Below are 26,065 nucleotides of genomic sequence, written 5' to 3'. Positions count from 1 at the left end.
GGACTCATATTCCTGAGAAGGATAATCGGTACCACAATTTTCCGCTCAAAGTTTGAGGGTACTCTAGGTGACTCCAAATTGTTCAAAAGCTCTGTCATGTAGATGACAGCCTCATCTGTGTCGATAGAGTTGTAAAGTTGTAAAATACCGGGTAATTCTTGTAAAAGTTGCAAGAGCTAGGAGTGGGAAGGAAGCGACCGTGGCCTTAATTAAGCTACAGCCCCAGCATTTGCCTGGTATGAAATGGAAAAGCCACAGAAAACCATCTTCAGTGCTGCCGACAGTGGGGTTTGAACCCACTATCCCTCAAATACAAGCTCACAGCTGCTTGCCCCTAACCGCACAGCCAACTCGCTCGGTATATAATTACATTTCCTGTCAATAAAACATAAGATTGAGTGTTTTGAAAGAAAATACAGTTCACATTTTATTGCTGGTATAGTGAAATCCTCGTATTCCCTAAAATTTTAAGTGAATGAAATGGCTATCAGGTAAATATGAAATAACGAACTAAATAACAATTAACCTGTCAGCGTGGAGTGCCGAGCATTGGTTGTCATCTAGTAAACATTGCACGTGATGGAGTGACGAGCACTGCTTGCATGGTACATGCTTATACTGCGATCTAGTGGTTACAATTGAAGCTGTTGGTGTTTTAACTTATTCCTCCTTGAAGCTGAAGGTTTGAGCAAGACCAACTACAATACTTCATACCTTAACCGACCTATCGAAAGTATCTATATCCATATTATTAATCAAAATTATACTTATTTATAACCTTATAAAGGCTATACAGCCTCTTTCAGTGCCATAAGAAGCTGTTTGTTCTTAAAAAGCTTATTTATTCGAACAATTCCGTTGGTGATACGGTTATTGTCCTCGTTTTCTTCTCAGAACCTGTTTTCTTTATATTTCAGTTATCTGTGCATATGTTTATATTTTAATCAGATAGGTTGTATGTGATGTGTGCCTGGATGTAAGTCCAATTACAAAGTTTGTGCAAAAGCTTCAGTATTCAGATTTCAAAAAGACCAAATATTAAGGTAAATTGGGGTTAGGTGTATTCATAGGGAAAACATCGAACCAAGTGATACTAGTGTTATGTGCATTAATGGTTTTGATATCAAATTTATTGTTAGGGAAAATGTTATACCCGTAGATAGATGTTGATCCAGTTCGGGTGCCACGCAAACTTTCTCAATCAGCCAACGTACCTAACTACAAAATTGAATCACTCCCGGAAAGTACCAAAAAATTGTGACTCAGAGTTACGACTGAGATATAAAGATAATTTTAAATGGTTACAAAAATAGTGCAATTGAATAATTTTCAGTTTTTTACAGCGGAGGCAGGTACGTAAACGAAACCTAACTACATTCCTCGTGAGTTGAAATGAAGATTACCTTCTTCATTTTCTAAATAAATTACAAGAGGATGGTGTGTCATCAATTGCGGTGAATTTTAAGGTGACTAGTGTTTTAGGTGTTCAAGAGTATCATACAAATATCACTGAACCTACTCGAACAATTTAGGTGGATTTTGGAGATACAATATAATTATTAAATTAATGTAGTGGTCCACCATTCGATACTATTCCCCCCTCCTCTCCGCTCTCCTTCAGGACCTTCCCCTCCCCCCTGCTTCCTTTTCATTTGAATCTCACAACAGTTAGTCTGAAGCACACACAACAATAGGCCACACACCTCATGCTGAATAGAGAGGTCTCATATAACCAATGCCATCTAACTAACACATTCTCTCATTCAATTCATTAATTTAATTTTATCTAATTTATTCAGGTTAACTTCATGGGCACCGCATTGAATTGCAAATTTTATACCAGACACAATATATTATCTGTGTTAACCACATCTTCATGTGCCGTCCTGACAATGTCCAACAACATTTCAGCATGATTTAACAAGCACCATGAGAGCATCTCATTTTATTACTTTGATTGATAATGAAACAACATCTAACAGTTCTCCGTCAGCTAGTGGTTATTTACAGCGGTGTTCAATCAATCAATCAATACTGATCTGCATTTAGGGCAGTCGCCCAGGTGGCAGATTCCCTATCTGTTGCTTTCCTAGCCTTTTCAGAAATGATTTCAAAGAAATTGGAAGTGTTCATTGGCTTGCATATGGCTAAGACCACTCAAATAGATTTGGTGATGTGAACTACGGGATCAACATTTACCAGTTCCCATTTACTATTGAATTATTAATGATTAGCTGTTTTAGAACTAACAGTTCTGTGTATATAAATTAATACTTGAAATAGTCTCAATGATGAGCATACTCAAGATGTTAGAACCTAGTTTATTTTCAAATTTAAGTATAATTACATCCCAGTTTTTAATGTCAATTTGTATATATTTGTTTCATTTGTTTTATGTCAATTGTGTGCATGTACATTTGTTTAGTTATTAGATGTTTTATATTAAGGCTGAAGATGGCCAGCCCCGGCCGAAACTAGTCCCTAATTAATGTAATTTAGAATATTACATATTATAGTATTAATAATAATAATAATAATAATCGTATGGCCTCAGCTACCGTGTGCAGACATTTCAATTTGACGCCATCTGGCTGTCTGCTCGTCAATTTCGACGTTCCGTTTTACTCTAGGCCCCCACTAGATGGCAGACCGAGTACACCGAAACTCTCTTGGGCGTCTATGGCTGAGATTTAATGAATTTTGTCGGGTAAACACCAAATGTACTTACAATTCAATACAGATCAGAGCCATGAAGTTTATAACCTATGATAGGATTTTGGAGAGTTGACATTGTGTTTGAGAAATGTATATGTTTACATGTTTTACATTTTGGGCTGTAGTTAATGACGATGTTGAATGGTACTTCATGTAATGTTAATAATGTTATTCGTTAATATCTATTGATCTTATTTGTTGTCTGGAGTTCCTTATGTGAAATATTTTTATAGTGTATATATGTGTCTGTTTCAACCTGGCTTTGATGTAATAATCCTCCCTTCGATACTTTCCCACTGAAATTACAGTTAGATTTTCAGTAGAATTACGCGATGACGTTGCCTTTGGTGGATAATTATTCATATTTTGAGTTAATGAGTTGCATTTCAAAACGTTCGACTCATGATGTTTTCTTTAAGTGACTCGGAATAACCCCGTTTAATCTTCCCCTTAACCTTTCATGTCACCCACTGAAGTCCGCCATATTTTTTCTGGGTTACGGTCTGATGTACAATTGTAGTTGTTCTGGTTTGAGCTTTCGAACGATATACGTTGTTGCCTATTTTGATAGTGTTTTGTCACTGAACTTCGAATGATATTTCAAGGAATGTTTATCTCTGCCACCAGGGGCAAGCACTGTTTTTTGTGTGCTATTTGGTGACTACTATGCACACTTCTTTCATTATACCTTCATTTCTTCTCGGGGAAGAACCTGGCTGTGAACATAATCATAAATTTTGTCTATTTAGGGCTCTCTTGAGACTGTTTTTCCTGTCCTTTTTCTTTATCACACGCTCTCTTGCATTCCGTAGGTTGTGAATGGAGATGTCTTCTACATGCAAGTGCGGGTTATCGAGCGTTGATATAGAGGATGTTTTTGAACAATTCAGTGATTCTGACGAAAGTTTGTTAGAATCAGATGATGATTTGAGTGATGTTGATGACATTGCTGTACATGAAGTCCTTGGTTCAGAATCAGATACGAATGATAGCACGCAGAATGGTAATGTGCATGTCATGGCTAATACATTTTGATGGGAAAACGTGTCTAATTACATGGGTCAAATAGAACAGTTCATAGGGAACTCTGGACATCAGAATGAAGCAGTTGGGGAATGTGATGGTGTGAAGGTTTTCAAGATGTGTTTTACGGACAAGTTAGTGGAACTAATAGTACGTGAAAAAAATTAATATCCTGAGCAAAGAATCCTCTCTAGGGGCTTATTATCACTTCGTTCCAGAATGCGGGATTGGAAACCAGTCACTATGGACGAGATATACGTTGTGATTGCACTTTATATGCTAACTAGCTGATGTACCCGTGCTTCGCTTCTGAATTCTATATTGTATATAGAATTCTAGGTTAGGTAATGTACACGTTGTGAGTAAGATTGTATTAAATTGCATAGCTCTTAACGTTACCCTAGAAGCGCAACGGAGAAGTCACCAAACGTCTTTTCTTATGTGAAGACTGGGTTAGGAAATTTTTATTGTTACGGTAGGCTCTCTTGCCTACCATCAGTCACAATCAAGTTGTGGAGTTTTCATTAAAATAGCACTCTCTCTCTCCACATGCCTTTTTTAAATCCTCAAAAAAAATGTCTTAGTTGTTTTTTTTTAATTGAAATCAACATAGGTCATTACAATTACACTAGTAGAAATGTTGAGATTAAAACCAATGCTACCATATGAAATACTGAATCAAATGAAAAACCACACATATTCTCACTTTTAACAACCAGTACTGAGCTGGCAATCTAACAGTCCAAAGTTCCAGGGCTGGAATGACCAGGCCGCAGACAGCCGTGAGCCGTGAACACACTTTTATTTCTGGAGGACAAAGAGTGGAGAGTCCCAGGGCAAAAACTATGCCCTTTTACTAATCTGTTTCCTAGGAGTACCCGATGAGTCGGAAAACCTCAATTCACTACACTGGCGGCGGAAAAATCTGACTTGGAGGCACTGCTAATTTGGAATAAAATGAATGTAGAATTTAATAAAAGTGAAGAGAAGGACACTTTTCTTAAGAAACGGCTCTTTTCAGGTTTGAATTTTGAATTCTTGAGTGAATTGTGGTGCTATAATTTGGAATAGTCCTAAATTATAATTCTAGACCAGGTCATACTACTACTACTACTACTACTACTACTACTACTACTACTACTACTACTACTACTACTACTACTAAGTAGTAAGCATAAGTGTGCACACTGCTCATTCAAAATAGCACGTCATAGTGGGGATCGAATAGCTGCAATACTATGATGAAACGGTGTGTTACATATCAGCAGTATCAGAAAATGTATGAACCAGAGGAACGGCATGCCAAAGAAGAAAGTTATCTTAACTCCCCAGGTATTTCCCGCCAATATTCAGTGAGGCTGTTATACTCGATACGCAGCAGTAATCCCATTTATCCGAGTTCATTGGCAGCATAAGAGGCAAAGAACATCACAACAAACAATGGTCAGTGTATTATAATGTTATTGTTGATCAATGTTATGTGCTTTCGATATTGTAGCCCTTCACATTTAGTTTTCTTCTGACTCTGAAATACCACTCTTATAGTCGGTACGGTAAAACTGAAAAAAATAAAATAAAGGATCGGAAATTGTATTCTCTGTACTTTTGTTATATAGTACTTTTCGATAAGAAAAATAACATAGGTATTTAAAAATTAAATTTTATGTGCATTCCCAAAACTACAATTTCATCCAGGGTGAATAAAATTGTTTATAGCTTAGACTGTAGATTCTTATTCGCCTACTCTATATATAGGCCTACCGATTTTAATTAAATTCTGTTAACCCATTTTCTCGTGGCTCGGCGTTGATATCGACTTGCCAACAAAAATACAAATTCATGAATATCTGTGTTATCACAGTCGGTACGGTAAAAATGTATAAGACATAAATGATGGGAAATTTAATTCTATATAACTTTAGTTATGTAGTATTTATCGATAGGACCACTAATAACATAAATATTTGAGAATTAAGTTTTAGACCTTCCCCTAAACTACCATTTCACTCAGCGTGAATAAAATTATTTATAATCTAGATTGTAGTGGCTCATCCCTCGACTTTACATACCGATTTTCATTAAATTCTCTTCAGCCATTTTCTCGTGATGCGTGTACATACAGACAGACAGACAGACAGACAGACCGAAATTATGAAAAAGTAAAAGTGCATTTCCTTGTTACTGTGGACATGACCAATACAGAAATACCATTCTGTTCAAATTCTGAGCAATGTACAGACAAAACTCTTATTTTATATATATATATAGATGAAGCCATTTCATCTCTACCTTCCCAATATACAGGGTGTTTCACAAAAAAAGGACTTTACAACTTTGACAGCTCATAGTTATTTATTCATTTCAGTTATAGGCATGGTTTTGGTGTCATCTTGACTGACAATAGATCAAGTTTTGCCTCGCGTGGTACGCTAGTACAGAATCATGCCACTGCAAGCGCTAGCGGCAGTTGCAGCAAAGGTGGCTGACGATGTCGTAGAGCAAGTGAGACAACGCTTTGAGCACAGTCCTCGAAAATTGACATGGCACGCTTCTCGAGAGCTGGGCGTCACACATACGACTATTTGGCATGTGTTGAGAAAACGGTTACATCTCAATCGATACAAATTCACAATGGCACAGCAACTATAAGACACTGATAAGATTGCTTGTAAGGACTTTTGTGTGGATACATTACATCGGTTGAAAGAAGATGAACATTTCATTGGAAATATTATCTTTAGCGATGAGGCAACTTTTCACTTAAGTGGTAAAGTTAATAGACACAACTGTAGGATCTGGGGCAGTGAAAATCCAGTGAAAGTGCTAGAACATGAACGTGAAAGCCCAAAATTGAACGTGTTTTGTGCATTGAGCAAAAGCAAAGTTTACAGGCCTTACTTCTTCAGTGAGAAAACTATCAACAGAATAGTGTACTTAGATATGCTGTAAAACTTTTTAATCCCGCAGATTGACGCTGATGACCAAGAACTCAGCATACACTTCATGCAAGATGGCGCACCGCCATACTACCTCTCCGATGTCCGGGATTTCCTGAATGTACGCTTTCCGGGTAAGTGGATTGGACAAGGTGCACCAATTGCATGACCCCCACGCTCACCAGACCTGACACCTCTTGACTTTTTCTTGTGGTGATTTGTCACGGATACAGTGTTTGTTCCACCCTTACTGGCTTCTCTGCCAGAACTCAGACGTAGAATCTATGTCGCAATTGAACGAGTCTCGCCTGACATGCTGCAGCGAGTTTGGCAAGAAATCTTCTTCAGATGGGGTGTATGCCCCATGACCGATGGAGGTCACATTCAACCTGTTTAGGTAAAACTTGATCTATTGTCAGTCAAGATGACACCAAAACCATTTCTGTAAGTAAAATTAATAAATAACTATGAGCTTTCAAAGTTGTAAAGTCCTTTTTGAAACACCCTGTACTTTACCATTTCAGATCTGATTTCATCTATTCCTGCTGCTTTATGACAATGGAGTTTATTTACCAGCCTTTCCACTTTCTCAAGTGTAATTTTACCAACATAATTATCCTCCTCCCCATGAGCTCCGTTGTTCACGACACCATCATGAAGATTTCCTTTTACGTTGAGAAGATTTTCAAAATATTCCCTCCACCTCTCCAGTGATTCCCTGAGATCTATTATGAGTTTACGTGAATTACCCAAAACACTGTTCATTTCCATTTTCCCTCCCTTCCCAAGATCCTTTATTACTGTCCAGAAAGATTTCCCTGCTGCTTGATCTAGCCTTTCCAGGTTATCACCAAAATCTTCTCATGACTTCTTTTTGGATTCAACAACTGTTTGTTTGGCTCTGTTTCTTTTATCTATGTACAATTCCCTGTCTGCATCAGCCCTTGTTTGGAGCCATTTCTGATAAGCTTCATTTTACATTTACAAGCTGCTCTCAAAATTAAACCTGTTAAAATACAAAGTGTCCGGGTTAAACGTATAATAATATAAAATTGAATAACTTGAGAAGTAATGGAGATATTTACTTGCAGTTTGTTTCTACAAGTAGGGTAACTCAAAATGTTTGTTTACATATCTAATAAACCTCGATATGCACACCATTAGTGACGCGACAGACATCTAATCAGTATTCCACTTCTCTCCAAGTGTTCTGGAGCATTGTAGGTGTAACATTTGCGATAGCTGCACGAATGCGATGACTAGATCTGATAGATCATGAACTGGAGTCTGGTACGCTTGATTCCTGACAAACCCCCACAGAAAAAAATCAAGTGGCGTAATCTCAGGGCTTCTAGGAGGCCAAGCAATTGATGGACTACCTCTCCCTGTCCAGCAATCTAGGAACTCACAATTCAAAAAATCCCTCACAACTTCCGCCGCATAATGGCATGGTGCACCATCTTGCTGAATGATCACGTCACAAGGAAGTTGTGGCACAATACACTGCTTCAACATGTCTAGCAAACGTGTTCCATTAACTGTAGGCTCCATGAAGAAGAATGGGCCAATAACCCTGTCCTTCAACAATCCGCACCATACATTCACTTTCGGAGAGTCCCATTCCAACTCTATCATTACGTGGAGTGGTTCAGATCTCCATATGCAGCAATTGTGCTTGTTTACCGCGCCAGAAATATGGAATGTAGCCTCGTCCGAGAAACAGACCGAATTGAGGAATGCCTCGTTTCCATAAATTTTTACCAGAATTGTCTCCGCGAATGCCTTCCGTAGTGGCCTGTCCTGAGATTTGATTTTCTGACGAAGCTGCAGTTTGTAAGCCTGTAGGCGCAACCTTTTGTGGACGACATCGTGTACTGTCGAACAAGGTAAATGTAACTGCCTACTTGCTTGTCGAATTGACTTACGAGGGCTCCGCTTGAAGGACTCACAGATTAAATCAATAGTAACCTCTGAAACTGCGTGCTTGGCGTGGCGGCATCAAGGTCCCAGATTCTCAAAAGCGCCTGTCCCATTTCATGATTGTTACATAAGTGGGAAAATCATCGGTTGGTAACAGTTCATACTCACGCCGAAATCTACGTTGTACTAGTGTAACAGATTTTATCTTTGCGAGCGAAAGCACACAGAACACCTTCTGCTGTGGAGTCCACATGGTTACTGGTGCACTTCTCGTGAACAATGCAGTTACGCGCATGCGCATGTGGTACCACTGCCACCGCAAGCGAACACAGAAAATATTTTGAGTTACCCTAGTTGTAGAAATAAACCGCCAATAAATATCTCCATTATATCTCAAGTTATTAAATTTTATATTATTATACCTTTAACCTGGACACATTGTATTACATAGGAGGAACATACAGTATTATATGCTCATTCTTTTTTTGAGAGACTGTATATCATTTTTGTGTTAATAGCTATGCCTCCCTCAGGAGATCACAGCATGGCAACCATGGTACCCCAACTGACTAATATTGTTTTCATTCAGTTATGTTTGGCTCCTCCTGTCAACCTCCCTTGGTCAAGTCTTTTTCTCCTAGTTTAGCCACATTAGGTTTGCGAAGGATTCGTTGGCTTTCCAATCTGTCCTAGTCTTGCCCTTTCCTTCTTTTCATTGTGTCATGTCCATTATCAAACATTGGTTGTCGTATTGTTGACGACAGCCCCAGATAGGTGTTTTCTTGGTATCCCACAATCCCAGACCAGTGCCACAAGTTCTGCAACGAAGATGTTCATGGTCTCCCATCTATCTCCCCTGTAAGATGAGAGGCATCAGACTGCAAGTTTCCAGGTGCCTCCTTACATGACAAAAGTACTGGAGCTTCTGAACTTAGTCTTCAGAACTTTTCCTACCCTTCCCTACCTGTGCAGCACCACCTCATTCCATATCTTGTCAGTTCAGCTGATCTGGAGCATTCAGTGGTAAACCCATATCTCAGAAGAGGCTATCTTCTTCATTGATGCTTCCATGACTCTGTCCAGATTTCCACACTTTAGAAAAGGATGGAAAATATGTTGTATCTAATCATTGTTCGATTTAGCATCTGATTTTATTGGAGTGATTCCAAGTTTTATCTATTATACACCCCAGATATTTGATCTTAGTTGTACATTCCAGAGGTTATTCGTAGACATGTATGTCCATGCTAGGAACTTGATGCTTAGTGGCAACCATGGATTTAGTCTCTCTTTGGTATTTAGTCTGAGGCCATACCTCTTACAGCTATCCACTACATGGTTTGTTAACAGTTGCACATCTTTAAGACTACTGGCAAGATACACAGAGTCATCTGCATATCTAAAATTGTTAAGGAGAGTTATGTTTGCAGTGATCCCATCTTGAGTGTCTGCTAGTGCTTCTCTGAAGATTTTCTCAGAGTAGATTTTAAAGATTGTTGGAGAAAGAGTACAAAACCTTGTTAAACTCCTTGCCTTTTCCTTCAGCAATACCCTAATTCTCCTTTTCTCCTACTAATACTTTTAAAAAAATTGATAATCTGTTTTGTATTGTAGTGAGATACACATAGTTTTTGAACTTAAATACCCAGGTTCCTGTATTGGAGCATTTCAGTGTAATGCTCTAAAGTTATACCTCTAAGAAACTCTGAAAAGGTGTATGTTTCAGCTTAAAAGCAGAGTGGCTTTACTCCCAAGGCCGAGGAAGACAGTTCCGTGTTGGAGAACATGCAGCTCTTGTACAGTACCTGGCGACCGTCTGTCCCTTATCCAGCGATACCTTGGAGTCAGAAGATGAACGAAAATTAAGACTGATACTGAGCAAGGCTCAGCAACACCAACAGCAGCTGCGTGAGCAAGTCACTACCACTGGTGAGTGCTGTCCTTTCTTCTTCTTCTTCTTCTTCTTCTTCTTCTTCTTATTATTATTATTATTATTATTATTATTATTATTATTATTATTATTATTATTATTATTATTATTATTATTATTGTTGTTGTTGTTATTGTTATTATTATTATTATTATTATTATTATTATTATTATTATTATTATTATTATTATTCAGTTCCCATTTCCAGTTCTCTCCTATGTTGGATTATGAACCAAGGACTCCATTGTTGCTTGTCTCTCCTCCACTCTTTTCCTGCTTCCAATATTTCTACTACCTTTCCCTCTCTCTCTTCTCTGCATGTTCTTCCACTCCACTGTATCTGTCCACCTCTTTTGATGCCTTCCTTGTGGTCCTTTCCTGTTAGTTTCTCCATAAATACTTTCAATTGTAATTCGGTCTTCTCCCGTTTACGTAATATGTGTATACCATATAAGTATCTTGTTTCTATCATGCCCTGTAGTTTCAAAACTCCAATCCTCTTTCTCATCTCTTAATTTCTGATTCTATCCTTTCTTGTCTTCTATGTGATACCTCTAAGGAATTTTATCCTTGCTGTCTAAACTCTACTCTCATCTCGTTTGTTACTGTCTGTTTGATCAATTCTTACCTTTCCCCTCCTTTACAGATTTCAGTTGTTGTTTTCCATTTCCAGAATATTGTGTATGTTGTAATACCCAGGCACTTGGATTCAACTCCATTGGCATTGATGATGCGTGGTTTGTGATCATTTATTTGTGCATACCATTTTTTGGTCAAGGAGGTGGTTATTCCTCGCAAAGATCATTATTTGAATGTGTGTTTCTGTGTTCTTTGTGATAACTGCATGTTATGCGTTGTGGAGCTGTCTGTATGAAACAAAGGAGGGCATTCTGTATGAAAAAAGTATATAAAATGAACATTTCCTATGCAAGAAAATATAAATGGCCTCTTCATTGAAAAAACTAGCTTATGTATCCGTGCTTTGCTACGGAATTCTACATTGTGTACAGAATTCTAGGTGAGGTAGTGTACACGTTGTGAGTAAGATTGTAATAAATTGCATAGCTCTTAACGTTGCCCTAGAAACGTGACGGGGAAGTCTTTTTTATGTGAAGACTGAGTTAGGAAATGTTTATTCTTACTGTAGGCTCTCTTGCCTACCATCAGTCACAATCAAGTTGCAGAGTTTTCATTATAATAGCGCACTCTCTCTCCACATGCCTTTTTTAAATCCTCAAAAAGAATGTCTTAGTTGTTTTCCCAACTGAAATCAACATAGGTCATTACAATTTCACCAGTAGGAATGTTGAGATTAAAAGCAATGCTATCGTATGAAATATGATAGTTTGAGGGATGTTCCACCATTCAACACATTGTAAAATATGTTAAAATTATTGGGCGAGGACCGGTTTCGACTCCCTTGGAGTCATCATTCCTCCAAGCCAGAGGAGAAACCCCCTCTTCACTGCTAATTTGGAATAAAATAATGTAAATTTAATAAAAGTGAAATGGAAGAAGCTTTTCTTAAGAAACGGCTCATTTCAGGTTTGAATTTTGAGTTATTTAGTGACTTCTGGTACAACAATTTGGAATAGGCCGAAATTGTAATTCTAGACTAGGTCATAAGTGAGCCTCTGCCATTATTCCATTAATTGTGCATACTGATCAATCCAATCAGTGCGTCAGAGTAGGGATCAAATAGCTGGAATACTATGATGAACCAGCGTGTTATGAACGTATGAACCAGAGGAATGGTTGCTAGAGAAGAAAGTTATCTAAATCCCCTGCCATTTTCTGCCAATATAAGGATGGATGTTATACTCGGTACACAGCAGTAATCTCATCTATCAGAGATGAGTGGCAGCATAAGAAACAATGGTCAACTGTTGATCAATTTTATGAGCTTTTGATATTGTAGGACTTCACATTTAGTTTTCTTCCGACTCTCAAATATCACTCTTATCATAGTCAGTAGGGTAAAACTGAATAAAACATAAATGATCAGAAATTGTCTTCTCCATCAGTTTTGTTATGTAGTACTTTTCGATAGGACCAATACCATAAGTATTTAAGAATTAAATTTTAGGCGCCTTCCCCAAAACTACCATTTTATCCAGGGTGCATGAAATTGTTTATATCTTTAGACTGTAGTTTCTTATTCCCCAACTCTATATACTGATTTTCATTAATTTCTATTTACCCATGTTCTCATGGCTTGGCGTTGATATGGACTTAGCAATAAAAATACAAATTCATGAAGATCTCTGTTATCATAGCTGGTACAGTAAAAAAGTATAAGACATAAATGATCAGAAATTTAATTCTATATAACTTTAGTTACTCAGTATTTATCGATAGGACCACTAATAACATAAACTACCATTTTGCTCAGCGTGAATAAAATGATTTATAGCCTAGATTGTAGTGGCTCATTCCTCGGCTTTACATACCAATTTTCATTAAATTCTCTTCAGGTGTTTTCTCGTGGTGCGTGTACATACAGACAGATAGACAGGCAGAAATTACGGAAAAGTAAAAAGTGCATTTCCTTGTTACTGTGGACATGACTAATACAGAAATCCCTTTCTTTTTAAATAATGAGCAATGTATAGACAAAACTTATATTTTATATATATAGATAGAAATGAAAGGCATATCTATTGTGTATTTCTTTTTTATATATTGTATTCTTTGAAACTGCCATTCATATCTATTCTATGATTATTCTTTGACTGACTAATTATGGGAACAATGAGATTGTAAATAAATTTATGATAGTAAGTGCTTTTAAATGAATCCAGATCAAACATAATATACTACATCATGCACATATCTTCGCAATGAAATTGCAGTTAATTAATTGTTTTCCTTGATTAGGAATAGCCAGTATAGCCAGAATGCTTGGCCAGAGTGCAAAACCTACAGAGTGGTTTGATGAACGAAGAAGAAAGAAAGCAGAAGAGGAGTGAGGGAGCAACAAAACGACCACCTGGAAGACGAGCACATATGACGCTCCCACTTGTCTTTCTCCATCATCAGGGTTGGTCAAAATTTATGCCAAAATGTTACCTGTTTCCTTTTCCACCCAGAATTCTTTTGATTGTGAGTGTACAAGGGATCAGGCAGCTGCTGAGTCATATTAGGAGACAACAACTTACGTGGATAAGCCATAGGATTTGGTATGGCAGTTTGATGAAAAGTAAATGAAAGTTAACTACCAGGCAAGCCTCAGGAAGACTAAAAATAAAAAATAAAAATTATGTTTGTGGAGATATTCCTTCAGAATGCCAGACTGCAAACCAGTGAAGAGGCTGAACATGTTGCTCAAGACTGGGCGAAATGGAGATGACTTACAGTTTCACAGGGGAAAACCAATTGCAAGACCAAAGACCTCACAACAACAACAACAAAAATTTAATTATATATTAAAATCATCGAAAGGGAATTGGAATAATTCGGGATTAATTATTAAGAAGTTGTTCATGAGACAAAAAGCAGTAGTAAAGTTAAGGGGTGGTGGCAGATTGGTTTGATATGGGAAAAGGAGTAAGACAAAGCTATTATCTCTCACCAACCATTTTACCATTTATAAGGGGCAGACAAAAAAATGAACTCCCGCTACAACGTGACCATGGTATGTCTTCATTCAAAAGACCTGCTGGAAGACGAGATAATCAATTCCAGTTTTGTAGAAAGAGGTAGAGTGCTGACGGATCCACAACCGCACCCACTCTTGCACTTCCTCATCCGAATGAATCCGATGTCCACAAATGATTTTCTTCAGGTCACCAAAAAATGTGAAAATCACAAGGTGAAAGATCTGGGTTGTACGGAGGATGTTGAAATGTTTCCCAACCAAATCGCTGAAGCATAGTCTTCGCCTGATTGGAAGTATCAGGACAAGCATTATCATGCAACAGGACTACTCCCTCCGACAGCATTCCAGAGCATTTTGACTTTATATGGCGCATTGCAGTTTCTGCAAGGTGTCTTCACAGCACTACGCATTGATTGTGGTTCCAAGCTTGAGGAAGTCGACAAGCAGAGGGCCCCTCCAGTCAAAGAAAGAGTTCATCATGACCTTGCCGGAACTTGTGTGAACAGCTTTGGATTTTTTTAGCGGGGGAGAATTGTGATGTTTCCATTGTTGGCTTTGCCGTTAGCTCTCAGGCTCAAAATGGTGGCACCATGTTTTGTCCCTTGTGACGATACGGGACTGAAACACATATTCTTCCTCGTAGTACTGCTGCAGATGAGTCAGAAATGACATCATTCCGTCATTCTTTTGTCCCTCTGTCACTGCGTGCAAATTTGCGGAAATGCAAGTGATCTTTGATAACGGCATGCACGTAGCCATGGCTAATGCCGACCTAAACATGAATTTCTTCTTCCGTAATTTATCGGTTTTCCCGGATAAAACCATCAATCTGCCCTATCACATCAGGAGTAATGGCTCAATGGGCCTCTCCTGGGCGCGCATCATCTTGCAGTGATATGCGCCCTTCTCAGAATCTCCTGTGCCACACGTGCACATTCATCACAGACATGCAGTGTTTGCCTTACACAGCAGACATACGACAATGAGTTATGCATACTCCAGCACCCTCAGACACCCAAAAAACGAACGATACTTCTCTGCTCTTCTTTGCTTGCCTCCATTTCTACAGCTGGACAAACATACTGTATTAGTCCATGCTCCAACGAAGATACAACCCAACAACTGCGAGCACCTGTGAGTTGTCACTATGCAGTTTTCCTACCACAGCGATGGCGGTATTGATACCTAACAACAGTGTTGCCACCTTTTGTGTGAAATGTGTGTTATGGCAAGTGTTTGGTTTTCATTTAATTGCCCTTTATATATTGAATACATGATATATACCTACCTCACTCCTCATCTTGCCTAGTATGCATCATTTCAGGGGCACCATCAGGTTTTGCGGTTTCCGTATAACTGCATAACCTTTGATAGTGCTATCAGAGGGTCCAACCAACCTCTGGGCTGATGACCTAACAGACAAATATGATAAATAATAGACTGGAAGTGGAAGATACTGTATAAAATGTCAGATGATTATGATGACATGACTCATTTAACAAAACCTTGACTCTTCAAATGATAACAATAAAATTAGAAGAATGAATACTGAGTGAGTGGATCACGTGGTTAGGGGTGCGTAACTATTTGCTTGTATTCGGGAGAGCTTAGTTTCGAACCCCATTATCGGCAGCCCTGAAGATGGTTTCCCGTAGTTTCCCATCCTCACATCAGGAAAATGCTGGGGCCATGATCACTTCCTTCCTAGTCGTAAACCTTTACTGTCTCATCATCACTAAAAAACCTGTTGGAGTCTGTGCAGCATTAAATGACTAGCAAAAAAATAGTGGAGATCAGACTTCACACCATTCTCCATTAAAGACTACCATCATAGAAGGCTAGAGTGCTGGAAAAAGGCCTTGAAGAAGACCAAGGAATTTGTTCCTAAAACAGAATCGAAGTGGAAAGCTATGTAGCAGCGAAGAGAACGCTTATCATTCGGAAGGGATGGGCTGGATACTTGTTGATAATGATGTAACCTAAGTTAATAAGATAAGCTGGAAGTACCTATATCATGTGAGCATCCTTACTGGACTTTGACTATTATTATTCTTTGTTCATATCAGCCCACTAAGGACCACGTTATTTTAGCTGTCTTCTGTGGGCTCTGATCTTTGCCCAGTGCTCCTTCATTCATTGCCGGTGTTGCTCTTTTCTTTTCTCCGTCTACGTCTTTCCCGTCTTCAACTTTGGCCTTTCTTGAAAACCCTGATGGTCTTCTAGTTTTCCCCTGAGTGGGTTGCATTCTTGTATATCTTCATAAGTGATCCCCATTTCCTGTAGGTCCCCTTCCACCTCCTTGAACCAAGATGGCTGTGTCTTCTTATCTTTAAAATAGGTAAAGATCGGGTTCGATAATCGTGCAAGTTTCATTCTTAGCAAGTGGCCTAAAATGAAATTCTCCTTCTCCGCCTGACATCAGAGATCTTCTGGACGTAAGTATACAGCTCGTGGTTATGCCAACGTCTGTATTAATTTTTGTCTTTAACTGGGCCAAGAATTTTCTGTAAGATCTATCTATCTTTCTTTCTTTCTTTCTATAATTTCCAATTTTTCTATCAGGCCTTTTTTGTTCATAGCAAGGCATTCCGCTGCATACAAAGCCTCTGATCTCATGACAGTGCAGTAATGTCCAAGTTTTGCATTCAAGGATATGGACTTTTTGTTGTAAACGTCCTTGGTCAGTTGATATCCCATTTCCATTTTGTTTATGCGCGACTATTATTATTATTATTATTATTGTTGTAGTAGTAGTAGTAGTAGTAGTAGTAGTAGTAGTAGTAGTAGTAGTAATTATTTCTCCAAGGAAGGTAACTCTGATTTACCTAAAGCATGTTAGGACTATAGTTTATAAGAATAAAATATTAAATGTTATAAATGCATTATCTACTAGAACAAAATACTGCAAAATATATTACAATGACTTTGACTAATAAGTATGCGCTCTCACACAATCTCGTACAGATAAATAAAAAAATTGAGAACATTTGATAAATGACAAAATGAAGTAGAGAAAACACAGTTAGTTTGCAATATTTTGGAATATTTTAGGCTATTGTGGATGATTTTCATTTCATTCAGGCTCGATTCGAGGACGAGGTGCAATGCTGAACAGAAGTCAGTCGTCCCCTGCACCATCACCGGCAGCTCGTCGAAGAGTCTCTAGTCACAGGCATACCTCTCCACGGCGGGGAAGTAAGTACCTCTTGCTGTTAGGATAAGTATACAAAACAACCTTTAATATAAGTAATTTTTTGAAGCCTTACACTTAGATTGCTAATAGCTCTCTGAAGCAAAGTGATAGAAGTTGGAAGCTTGTAGGAGGCTTTTAAACAAGCAAATGGCAGAAGTAGTTGGTTAGTTTTAAGGTTTCATTTGGATCTATAATATCAGTTGGATATTCATGATTTATATTATGAGCATCTCAAACATTTTGGAAAAACCTTTGTTAATGCCAATGATTCCATGTAGTCATGACTAGATGCACAGAGTGAGTTCAACCGTAATTTACAAATTTGCCCAACTTGGCAGGTTCGATCCTGGCTCAGTCTGTTGGTGTTTGAAGGTGCTGAAATACGTCAGCCTCAAGTTGGTAGATTTACTGGCATGTAAAAGAACTCTTGCAGGACTAAATTCCAGCACCTCAGCATCTCCGAAAACCATAAAAATAGTTAGTGAGGTGTAATAACATTATTATTTATTATTAATTTTCAAATACTGTGATAATTTGTACTTTTGGCTCTGAAACTAGTAACTATGCCATTATCACAAACTAGACAGTAAGCTTTGTCACCTTGAAGTTTCACATACTTGCACACCCAACTTTTTGTTGTACAAGGCCAGGTCATTACTGTTCACATGAGTACAATCCTCATTGTTTGGCTTCACTGACAGCTCGTCTTGTTGTCTGCTCCTTTACATACCTACTATTCAGATTGGAATTGCTTTTTGCTAAGTAAAGTCGAGAAAATTTCTGAGTGTTTGAAAACTTGTATTTTTATGCTAGAAAAAAATAATTGTTGTCGGCAGGAATTAAACCTCAGTTACCCAACTGAGAAGCCAATTTGGTAGCTCTTGGCTACTCTGCCAGCTAGCATTTTCTGTGTATAAATGTTTGTAACTGTCTACACATGAGTTCAAAACTCATAGTCATTTGTATATATTTGTTCCGTGAATGTCTGTGTACATGATTTTGAGCGATGTATACTCTCCAGATACACGAGTCATTGGTTATACCCTGATCCCTAGTTGTAACCCCAATGTCTTGATGTCAAATGCTAACCCGGGGCCAGTGAAGTGTAGTTATTCTTTTTACTATTATAATTTCATAAAGCAACTATTTTAGAGATTATTTACTAAAGATAATTTATTTCAGATGTGCTGAAGGAATCCAAGTTACCAACAACAGAGCGACATGACAGAGGGAAATCTCCTGATCGCATGGCTGCTAGCTGTCAACTTCCCCCTGAAGGAGAAGTTAATGTTCCTGTGTTAATGACTCAGAGTTTAGATCCATGTTTGCTCTTCAGTAACAGCACATCGGACACCAGTGGGATTGGCGATAGTACCGATCGATCTTCTACCCACTTGGGAGTAGATGAAGCAAATTCTGGTATGTATAGCAAAAAACTAATACAGTGGAACCTCGATTCTCCGTTTTTGGAGGGACCATAAAACGAACAACACGGGAAAACGGAAAATCTGGGAATGAATGAAAGCCATCAACAATTTGGCTAAACATCACAAAAAAAAATATGTATAATTATAATCTTACAACACTCCTAAACCAAACCAAACTACAGCCCCAATGGGCCTCTGCCTGCCAAGCGACTGCTGCTCAGTTCGAAGGCCTGCAGATTCTGAGGTGACGCATGGTCAGTGTGACAAATCCTCTCGGCCGTTATTCCTGGCTCTCTTGACCGGGGTTGCCATCTCACCATTACATACCTCCTCAATTAAAGGTAATCATGCAGGCTGAGTGTACTTGGAACCAGCCCTTATATCCAGGTAAAAATGCCTGACCTGGCCAGGAATTGAACCCAGCCCCTCCAGATGAGAGGCAGGCAAGTTAGACCACGAAACTGGCATCAAACATTAATTACCGGTACGCAAGTTCAAAATCTTGATACTTTATATTCAGTTTTATTACAGGGGAAACTTAGTCACTTTCCCGTGAAAACTTCTTTCATTTTTCACAAGAGTTTAATCCTGATGTAAACAAATAGACGGAGCACCTTTCCTTTGCACGTGGTCATAGACGTAGTTGATTGGAGAAGCAACCGTCGCCCCTCACTCGATTGTGTGTGAGCTCGAAGAAAAATAGTACGCCACATTGATTTTATTTTAGTTTAGTTTATTACATTTAGAAAGTTTGAAAGAGTATGTAATCAAATTAAGATATGGGTGTCATATATACCGGTACATATATGTGTGCTTTTTTAAATAAAATAGTGATTAAATAACGAAAAATGAAGGCACAAGGTGTGGTGTAATACAGTGTAAACTAAGTGAACAGAATCCAGGTTTAGTCATTTATTCAGAAGTTCAGATCTTCGCACTGTTGTTGCATGCAATATGACGCCCTGTACGTCCGAACACGAGACATTGACGGGGTGGAGGTCGGTACTACACACTCAGCGAATCACAACTCTTTCTTTAGCAGAGGCGTGGACATACAATGTTTACATCAGGATTAAACACTCATGAAAAGACATATAGCCAAACTCTTCGAAAAATCTAATAATGCTAAGCCAAACGACAATCGACCACAAGTAGTAATTCTCTCATCTAATAAAATAAAGCACATTAGATACAAAAGCGCCCAGCATGATGGCGAAATCCCTTCTTTTCTTAACCTTCCATTGTAATTTGGTCTCTGGTTCATAGTCGGTTTCTGGAAATCTTGTATCGCGTAAATTAGGCCTACATCGACTTTAAATTCTCAGAAGTTCTCAAATGCAATTATATTCAATTCTGCCTATCACTAATCCAATCAAATTGGAAAGAGAAAAAAATATTTCATCAAAACTTCAGAAATTACAGTTATTCATGACCTTGGGCTCAGCTGGAAAGCGTGCTCGCTGCACGTCAGTACGAGTTGGAAATGATACCAACCATTTACATGTAACATGCGCAAATAAAACAGCTGTGTGTGTGGTTTTTTTTTTAACACAAAAATGTAAAATTCCCATTCTTATATTAGGACCAAAACAGTAACAGGCAATCCCAAAACCTCCCATGGCTTTTTGTATGTAAGGTGCAACATCTGTTCTGGTCTCGATAACATAATCATATACGATAATATTAAAATACTAGATTTATGCAAGATCTGTGTTAAGAAGGAGCAGTTTCAATTCCTGCCTGAAAGCCCGGTTACTATACAGTGCCCTGAGGAAAGTTCCGAAAACCTGTTCGGCAGTACAATCGAAAAAAGTAAAAATATAAAAATCTAACTCTGGACATAATGTGGACGTTTTATAAGTGCGAACATTTGACGAAACTCGTTCTATCTTCAAGTAGAGCTGTCAAAATGCTCTGTATCTCCTTACAATTATTGTGGCCACTTTACGCTTTATAATTTCCAAGATTCTCTAAACAATACTGCCCGAATTTGATGCTAAGATGGTCCCTTATGCAATTCACTGCCGATCGCTTTTCCTGTACAGTCCTTGCTCTAATTATCGCGGTGATGGGGCGTTAACACCAAGATCCATAAATATGCCATAGTTGTCCTTTCGTAAGATACAATTTATTGAAAAACACTTGATCGAGGATTTAGCATTGATGGGACTGAAATTTCTGGACTGTTGGTCCAGGAAATCGTTTCTTCGAGGAACTGATAATGCAGGATTTTTACAACGTGATTTAATTACGATGCTCACGGTACCACGTAATTTGGAAAACGTAGGTTCCAGGAACGGATAATTGAGGTTCCACTGTAGTATATTAATATTGCTAATCTTCTTATGTTAATTTTAAGGACACTTTCTCTAAAGCAGCGGACTTATAGAAATATAGTAGAACTTCTATTTAACATTTCTACAGGGACCCGATTTGTTTAACCTTAAATGGAAGTTTACCTTAAATCGAGGTTTCAGTGTAAAGCACACCTTTTCCGCAGATCTTTGCGTGTATTAACATAAATTGTACCATCATACATCATTTACACAGTGACAGCAATAAAACTAGGAGATATCTACCCTACACACTGTACTGTAGTTGCGGTTTGTGCTTCATTCTTGACAGTCTTTTTTTAAGTGAATGCAAAACTGCTTCGGTTTAAGGGTGTAACGTTATACATGATTTTCCATATAAAAGTCTGGAAAAATACCAAACTCGCACAAAAATACATTAAAGTCAGTATGAAACAGCAATATTGATTTGTTTAAACATTTTCGCAGATATTTTCCAAGCAGTGGCTTACTCATTAGCACACATTTTCTAATTCCATAGTCTGAACCCGCAAATTCAGTTTCATTCTTAAATATTATCGTAATAGCCTCTCTCCAGAGGCTTGTGGCAAACCTTTCCATTTTCTTTCTTCGAACGGCATCACCTAACCTAGGTTTACTGCGTACGTGAAAATGAAAAAATATTTCAAGCTCCCTGTAGAATAATGATAACATTTTCACTATGAATCTACATGGAAGAGCCTTTCTGAAATTTAATAAGAATTACATAACCTAACCTCTGAAATTAGTTATGCACACCGCTGTATCTTAAGAAGGAGAAGTATCACATTATTATTTTATTTCAGTACACAGTATTAAAATTAAGCAGTTGTTTACTTCAGCCTTTATTTCTAAGGGGTTAACAACTGCTGTCATTGCATTTATTGCAAAAACATGTCCTCTCGATCTTTGTTTACACCAGTTGAAGTTGTGAGGAAACCTCACGGACTCAGGCTCACTCGCTTGTGTGTAGTGAGGAATTGATACGGAAGATGATCGATCACATTCAATATAAACGCTGCAGTAGAATGTACGAATATTGATAACGGATAAAAACTAATGCCCGAATTTGCCCATAATAATGGATGAATCAGTAAAAGAGTTCTCATTGCACAGATTAACATAGGATTTTTGAAGGTTATTATAACATTGTCATTAAAACGGGGTTTCTCTTCTGCTACAGAGGCTGTGGTTGGATGTGTATCTGAGTCTGACATCTAACTTAGCCCTAAGTGACCAAACTCTAAATTCTTCTTCCGTCTTGAATCATCCTTTACAAGCTTATGACGTCTTTTTCATAGGTTCTTAATGTCCCATAACCAAAGCGAATAGAAATAAATATTTGAGAAATTTAACATTTCCTTAATGCTATATGCGGGTTTTGCCCTATTGTGAATTACGTTAAATCGAATATAAAATTGCATTGCTCTTATGGAATAATTTTCGGGACTGGAAATTTCTTCCGTTAAATGCGGGTTCACGCAAAATCAGGGTTATACTGTATCATCGCTGTTTACAGAAGATGCAAAGTCATCGTCATCACTCCATAAATCACTTTCTAATGCATTACTTAATGTTAAAAAATTGTGTATTTCATCATCTTTCATATCTAGGTTAGAGAAAAAAGAACCAAACCAAACAACACGGCACTCCAGATCTGATGGTCCTTAGTTTACCAAGTGAATACTGCTCACCACAAAGGTTTCCAGATGACGTGATAAATGGCAGCATAATGAATCATCTCAGTCATTACACTTGGCTTTCTCAACTACGGCTGCTATCTTACTGTTAGATACCTCCACGGTTGTAATCTTGGAAGCTGAGTGGACCTTAAACAGGCCCTCAGATCCAGGTAAAAATCCCTGACCCAGCAAGGAGTCAAACCCAGGGCCATTAGGTCAGGCATAGGCATGCTACTCCTAGACCACGGGGCCGGTAGAGAAAGGAAAAGGGAGGGAGAAAAAAAAGAGACAGTAACGTCATGTCATGTTGGGAAATATAGCTCAGTGTATTAACAAAATCAACATAATCTTTGTATACTCATTCAATTATACTGATTTGCGTCGTATATTTTTTATATAGTACTTAACTTTCCGCAACCGAGACAAATATTGGACCTTCAAGACATTCTCCACTCTACTTTGGCGTTCGAGACCGCAGCGCATGACCTTGAATGTGCCGCCCTGATCACCGGGAACTGGCGGTTTGCTTCTACAAATCTATTCGTCTGCGACTTCAAGTTTATTTATAATCTTCATATATTATTTGATAGTGTTGTGACTTTGTGCCTGACAGAGTGTGAAACTGACCCATTTCTCCAATATTCATAAACATTGTGTGATTTCGCCTACTTGTTTTTACGGCTGACGATGACCTGGACTAGGGTCGAAACCGGTCCCATTTAAATAAGAATGTAATTGAGGAGTTGGATGCAATAACAGCGTAAGTAGATTTACGTTATTTTGACAAACAGAAGCTTGAAGTTTATAAATGTTCTGAGTTAAAAGTAATATTAAGAATCAACATGAATTTCATTTAGGGACATTTAAAAGAGCCAGGAAATGTATTTCCCAAAGAATTTTATTGATCTGTTAGCTAATAAGAAAGACAGAGTTATTTAAAGTTTCATTTTATACGCTGTTATTGCATGAAGAGCAGGAATATTATATTTTGCCATACACCGGTATTGATCAGGGAGTTAGGAAAGCATGATCGACCACTATAGAGGAACAGAAGTGGCAGTTTATCCCACCTCAGTTCTCCAAAATGTCTAAACTTACCAAAATTAAGAACAGATTCCTAAAAAAAAAAAAATTAACTAAGAAATGTAAAACCATTAAGTTTATTCTTTATTTAATATTCACCTTTTTCGTTCTTTTGCGTGAAGGGTCGAGAGGATTTTGTTACAGCACTCTCTCCAACTATGGTATTAGGCTACGGTAATTGCCCCCCCCCCCCAACAAATAGTTGAAATGTTATAAAATTAGTAACATTCCTTTCTGAACAACTTTTATTCCTATATTCATTTACAAAATGATTCTCTAAACCTAAAAGAAAAGAAAAGGAATAAAAAACAGATCACAAAGTATATAATTGGTATTTAGACATTGTGAGTCTTACTTGTTTGAAATACTCAAATGCATCATTGATCAAAATCAGGATGATTCATCTTCACATGCTGCATTAGCAGACTCTAGGGAATCATTACACACAGACATGACTTTCACATACCCCTCAGTATTCAGTTTTTAAGTATTTCATCAGTGAAATAACATCAACCCTTTTGTCTGCTTTTACACTACACTTTCTTACATCATGTAGCCTCAAATCATTAAAACTGAGAAAGCTATCATTCCTCTTTAAGAAGATAAATGGCACATAGGAGTGTAGGCCTATGACTCTGATACAACACCATTTTGGTAATAAAGTCACACAAACTTCTGTATCATGAAATTGTTGCTTTTAGCAGAGGGCATTCTTAGAAACATAGGTCAAAGTGCTGATACCCAGTCTTTTATTAAATGTGACGCCACAAAACCTTCTCTTCCACTCGGTGACATCTTCTCCAGCCAGAGAACTGGCGGCAACTGAACGTGCCACTCATGAAGCATGCATCATGCAATAACAGCGTAGCGCATGGTACCAGTTTTAGTGAGCTCCTGACCTCTAGCGGCATCTAGCGAACTAAGACCTGGACTGGGTTGTAGTGAAGGGACCAGGAAATCTGAAAACAGTATTCATGCAATAACAGCTTAAGTAGACTTACGCTGTTATAGCATCTAGCTCCTCAATTACTACATTTCTTTCTTTTATGTATTGAATTGGTTGAACTTCAATTATTTAATTTTTAATACTTCCAGTGAGCCGGGCAGGAAGTTTATGAAAGATTTACCTCCATTTACCTGAAGATCGTCTCGCAGACTGAAACATACACTGATATATGTATTTATATCTTATTAAGTACAGTCAAAACTGGTTATGACGTCCCTCTCTAGTACGTTATTACGCCATTATTCCGACGTCCGAGAACATGTCGTATTAGATACATGCTAAAGGAACCTGGATAGCACATTTACCTCACTCTTTAGTATGTTCGTAACTCCCACCATAAGAAATTTAAATTAGCATTCCCAGTCACGTTGCGCGCACGACAGGCCAGCGACAGCTGGCCTGGGTAAGGATTTGGTAGAGAACTTAATTTCACGGCGCCGGAGCGCAGTTGCGTGTCCGCCTACAGCTGCAGGGAGCGTCAGTCCCAAGCCAGTCTTATTATCTTTGCATCTGACGTGTTGGTGCTTAATTTTACGTTTGTGAGACCTCTTTCAGACAGCGTGGGTTCAACCCGCTTCCGCACTTAGCTGCCGGTCTGCCTAGGCCTAAACTAAGAACTTATTGTTCAAATAGAATCTTTCAGATGATGCGTAGGCAGAGTGTAACAGCGCGCGGGAGAAATGTTTCATCGGACAGCCCGTGGCGAGTTGTGGTCCCAAGCCTACAGTTACTTGTTATTGGATATGAGTTTTTATGCATGTCATCACATACAGTGGATCAGCCGTGCTCGCTACATCAGTACTGTGACCTATGTCAGAACCCGACAGTGTACCTATAAGGAAGTAGAAATGGATTTAGACGATAAACAAAAATAGGTCCGCTCTCACCCATTTGACATATATATTTCTCATTTTCAATTTAAAAGTTATTTGTGTGTTTTTTTCTTTTCCTGTGTGATTTACAGCACTTATTATGAAACCCGAAATAGACATTGAGAACTTAATAACTTTAATGTTGCCAGTCTGAGTGGCTCAGACGGTTGAGGCGTCTGACCCCAACGTGGCAGGTTCGATCCTGGCTCAGTCCAGTGGTATTTGAAGGTGTTTAAATACGCCAGCCTTGTGTTGGTAGATTTACTGGCACATAAAAGAACTCCTGCGGGACTAAATTCCGGCACCTCGGCGTCTCCGAAAACCGTAGTAAAAGAGTAGTTAGTGGGACG

General features: G+C 38.3%; 1 protein-coding gene and 1 pseudogene across 1 annotated transcript in view; both read left to right on the top strand.

Annotated features, from left to right (window-relative positions):
* Positions 1 to 26,065, top strand: part of Cep97 (centrosomal protein 97kDa) — a 275,047-nt gene that overhangs the window by 150,091 nt on the left and 98,891 nt on the right. Inside the window, exons 7-9 of the mRNA XM_067142588.2 lie at positions 10,321 to 10,523; positions 17,204 to 17,317; positions 18,498 to 18,734. Of these exons, the coding sequence (XP_066998689.1) occupies positions 10,321 to 10,523; positions 17,204 to 17,317; positions 18,498 to 18,734 (554 nt within the window). The remainder of the gene's footprint in view (positions 1 to 10,320; positions 10,524 to 17,203; positions 17,318 to 18,497; positions 18,735 to 26,065) is intronic.
* On the top strand, positions 6,181 to 7,042 carry LOC136865876 (uncharacterized; annotated as a pseudogene).

The sequence above is a fragment of the Anabrus simplex genome, chromosome 3 (assembly GCF_040414725.1).
Source record: "Anabrus simplex isolate iqAnaSimp1 chromosome 3, ASM4041472v1, whole genome shotgun sequence".
Classification (NCBI taxonomy): domain Eukaryota; kingdom Metazoa; phylum Arthropoda; class Insecta; order Orthoptera; family Tettigoniidae; genus Anabrus; species Anabrus simplex.
The sequence above is the reverse complement of the archived record's forward strand: the minus strand, read 5'-3'. Positions and strand labels throughout refer to the sequence as shown.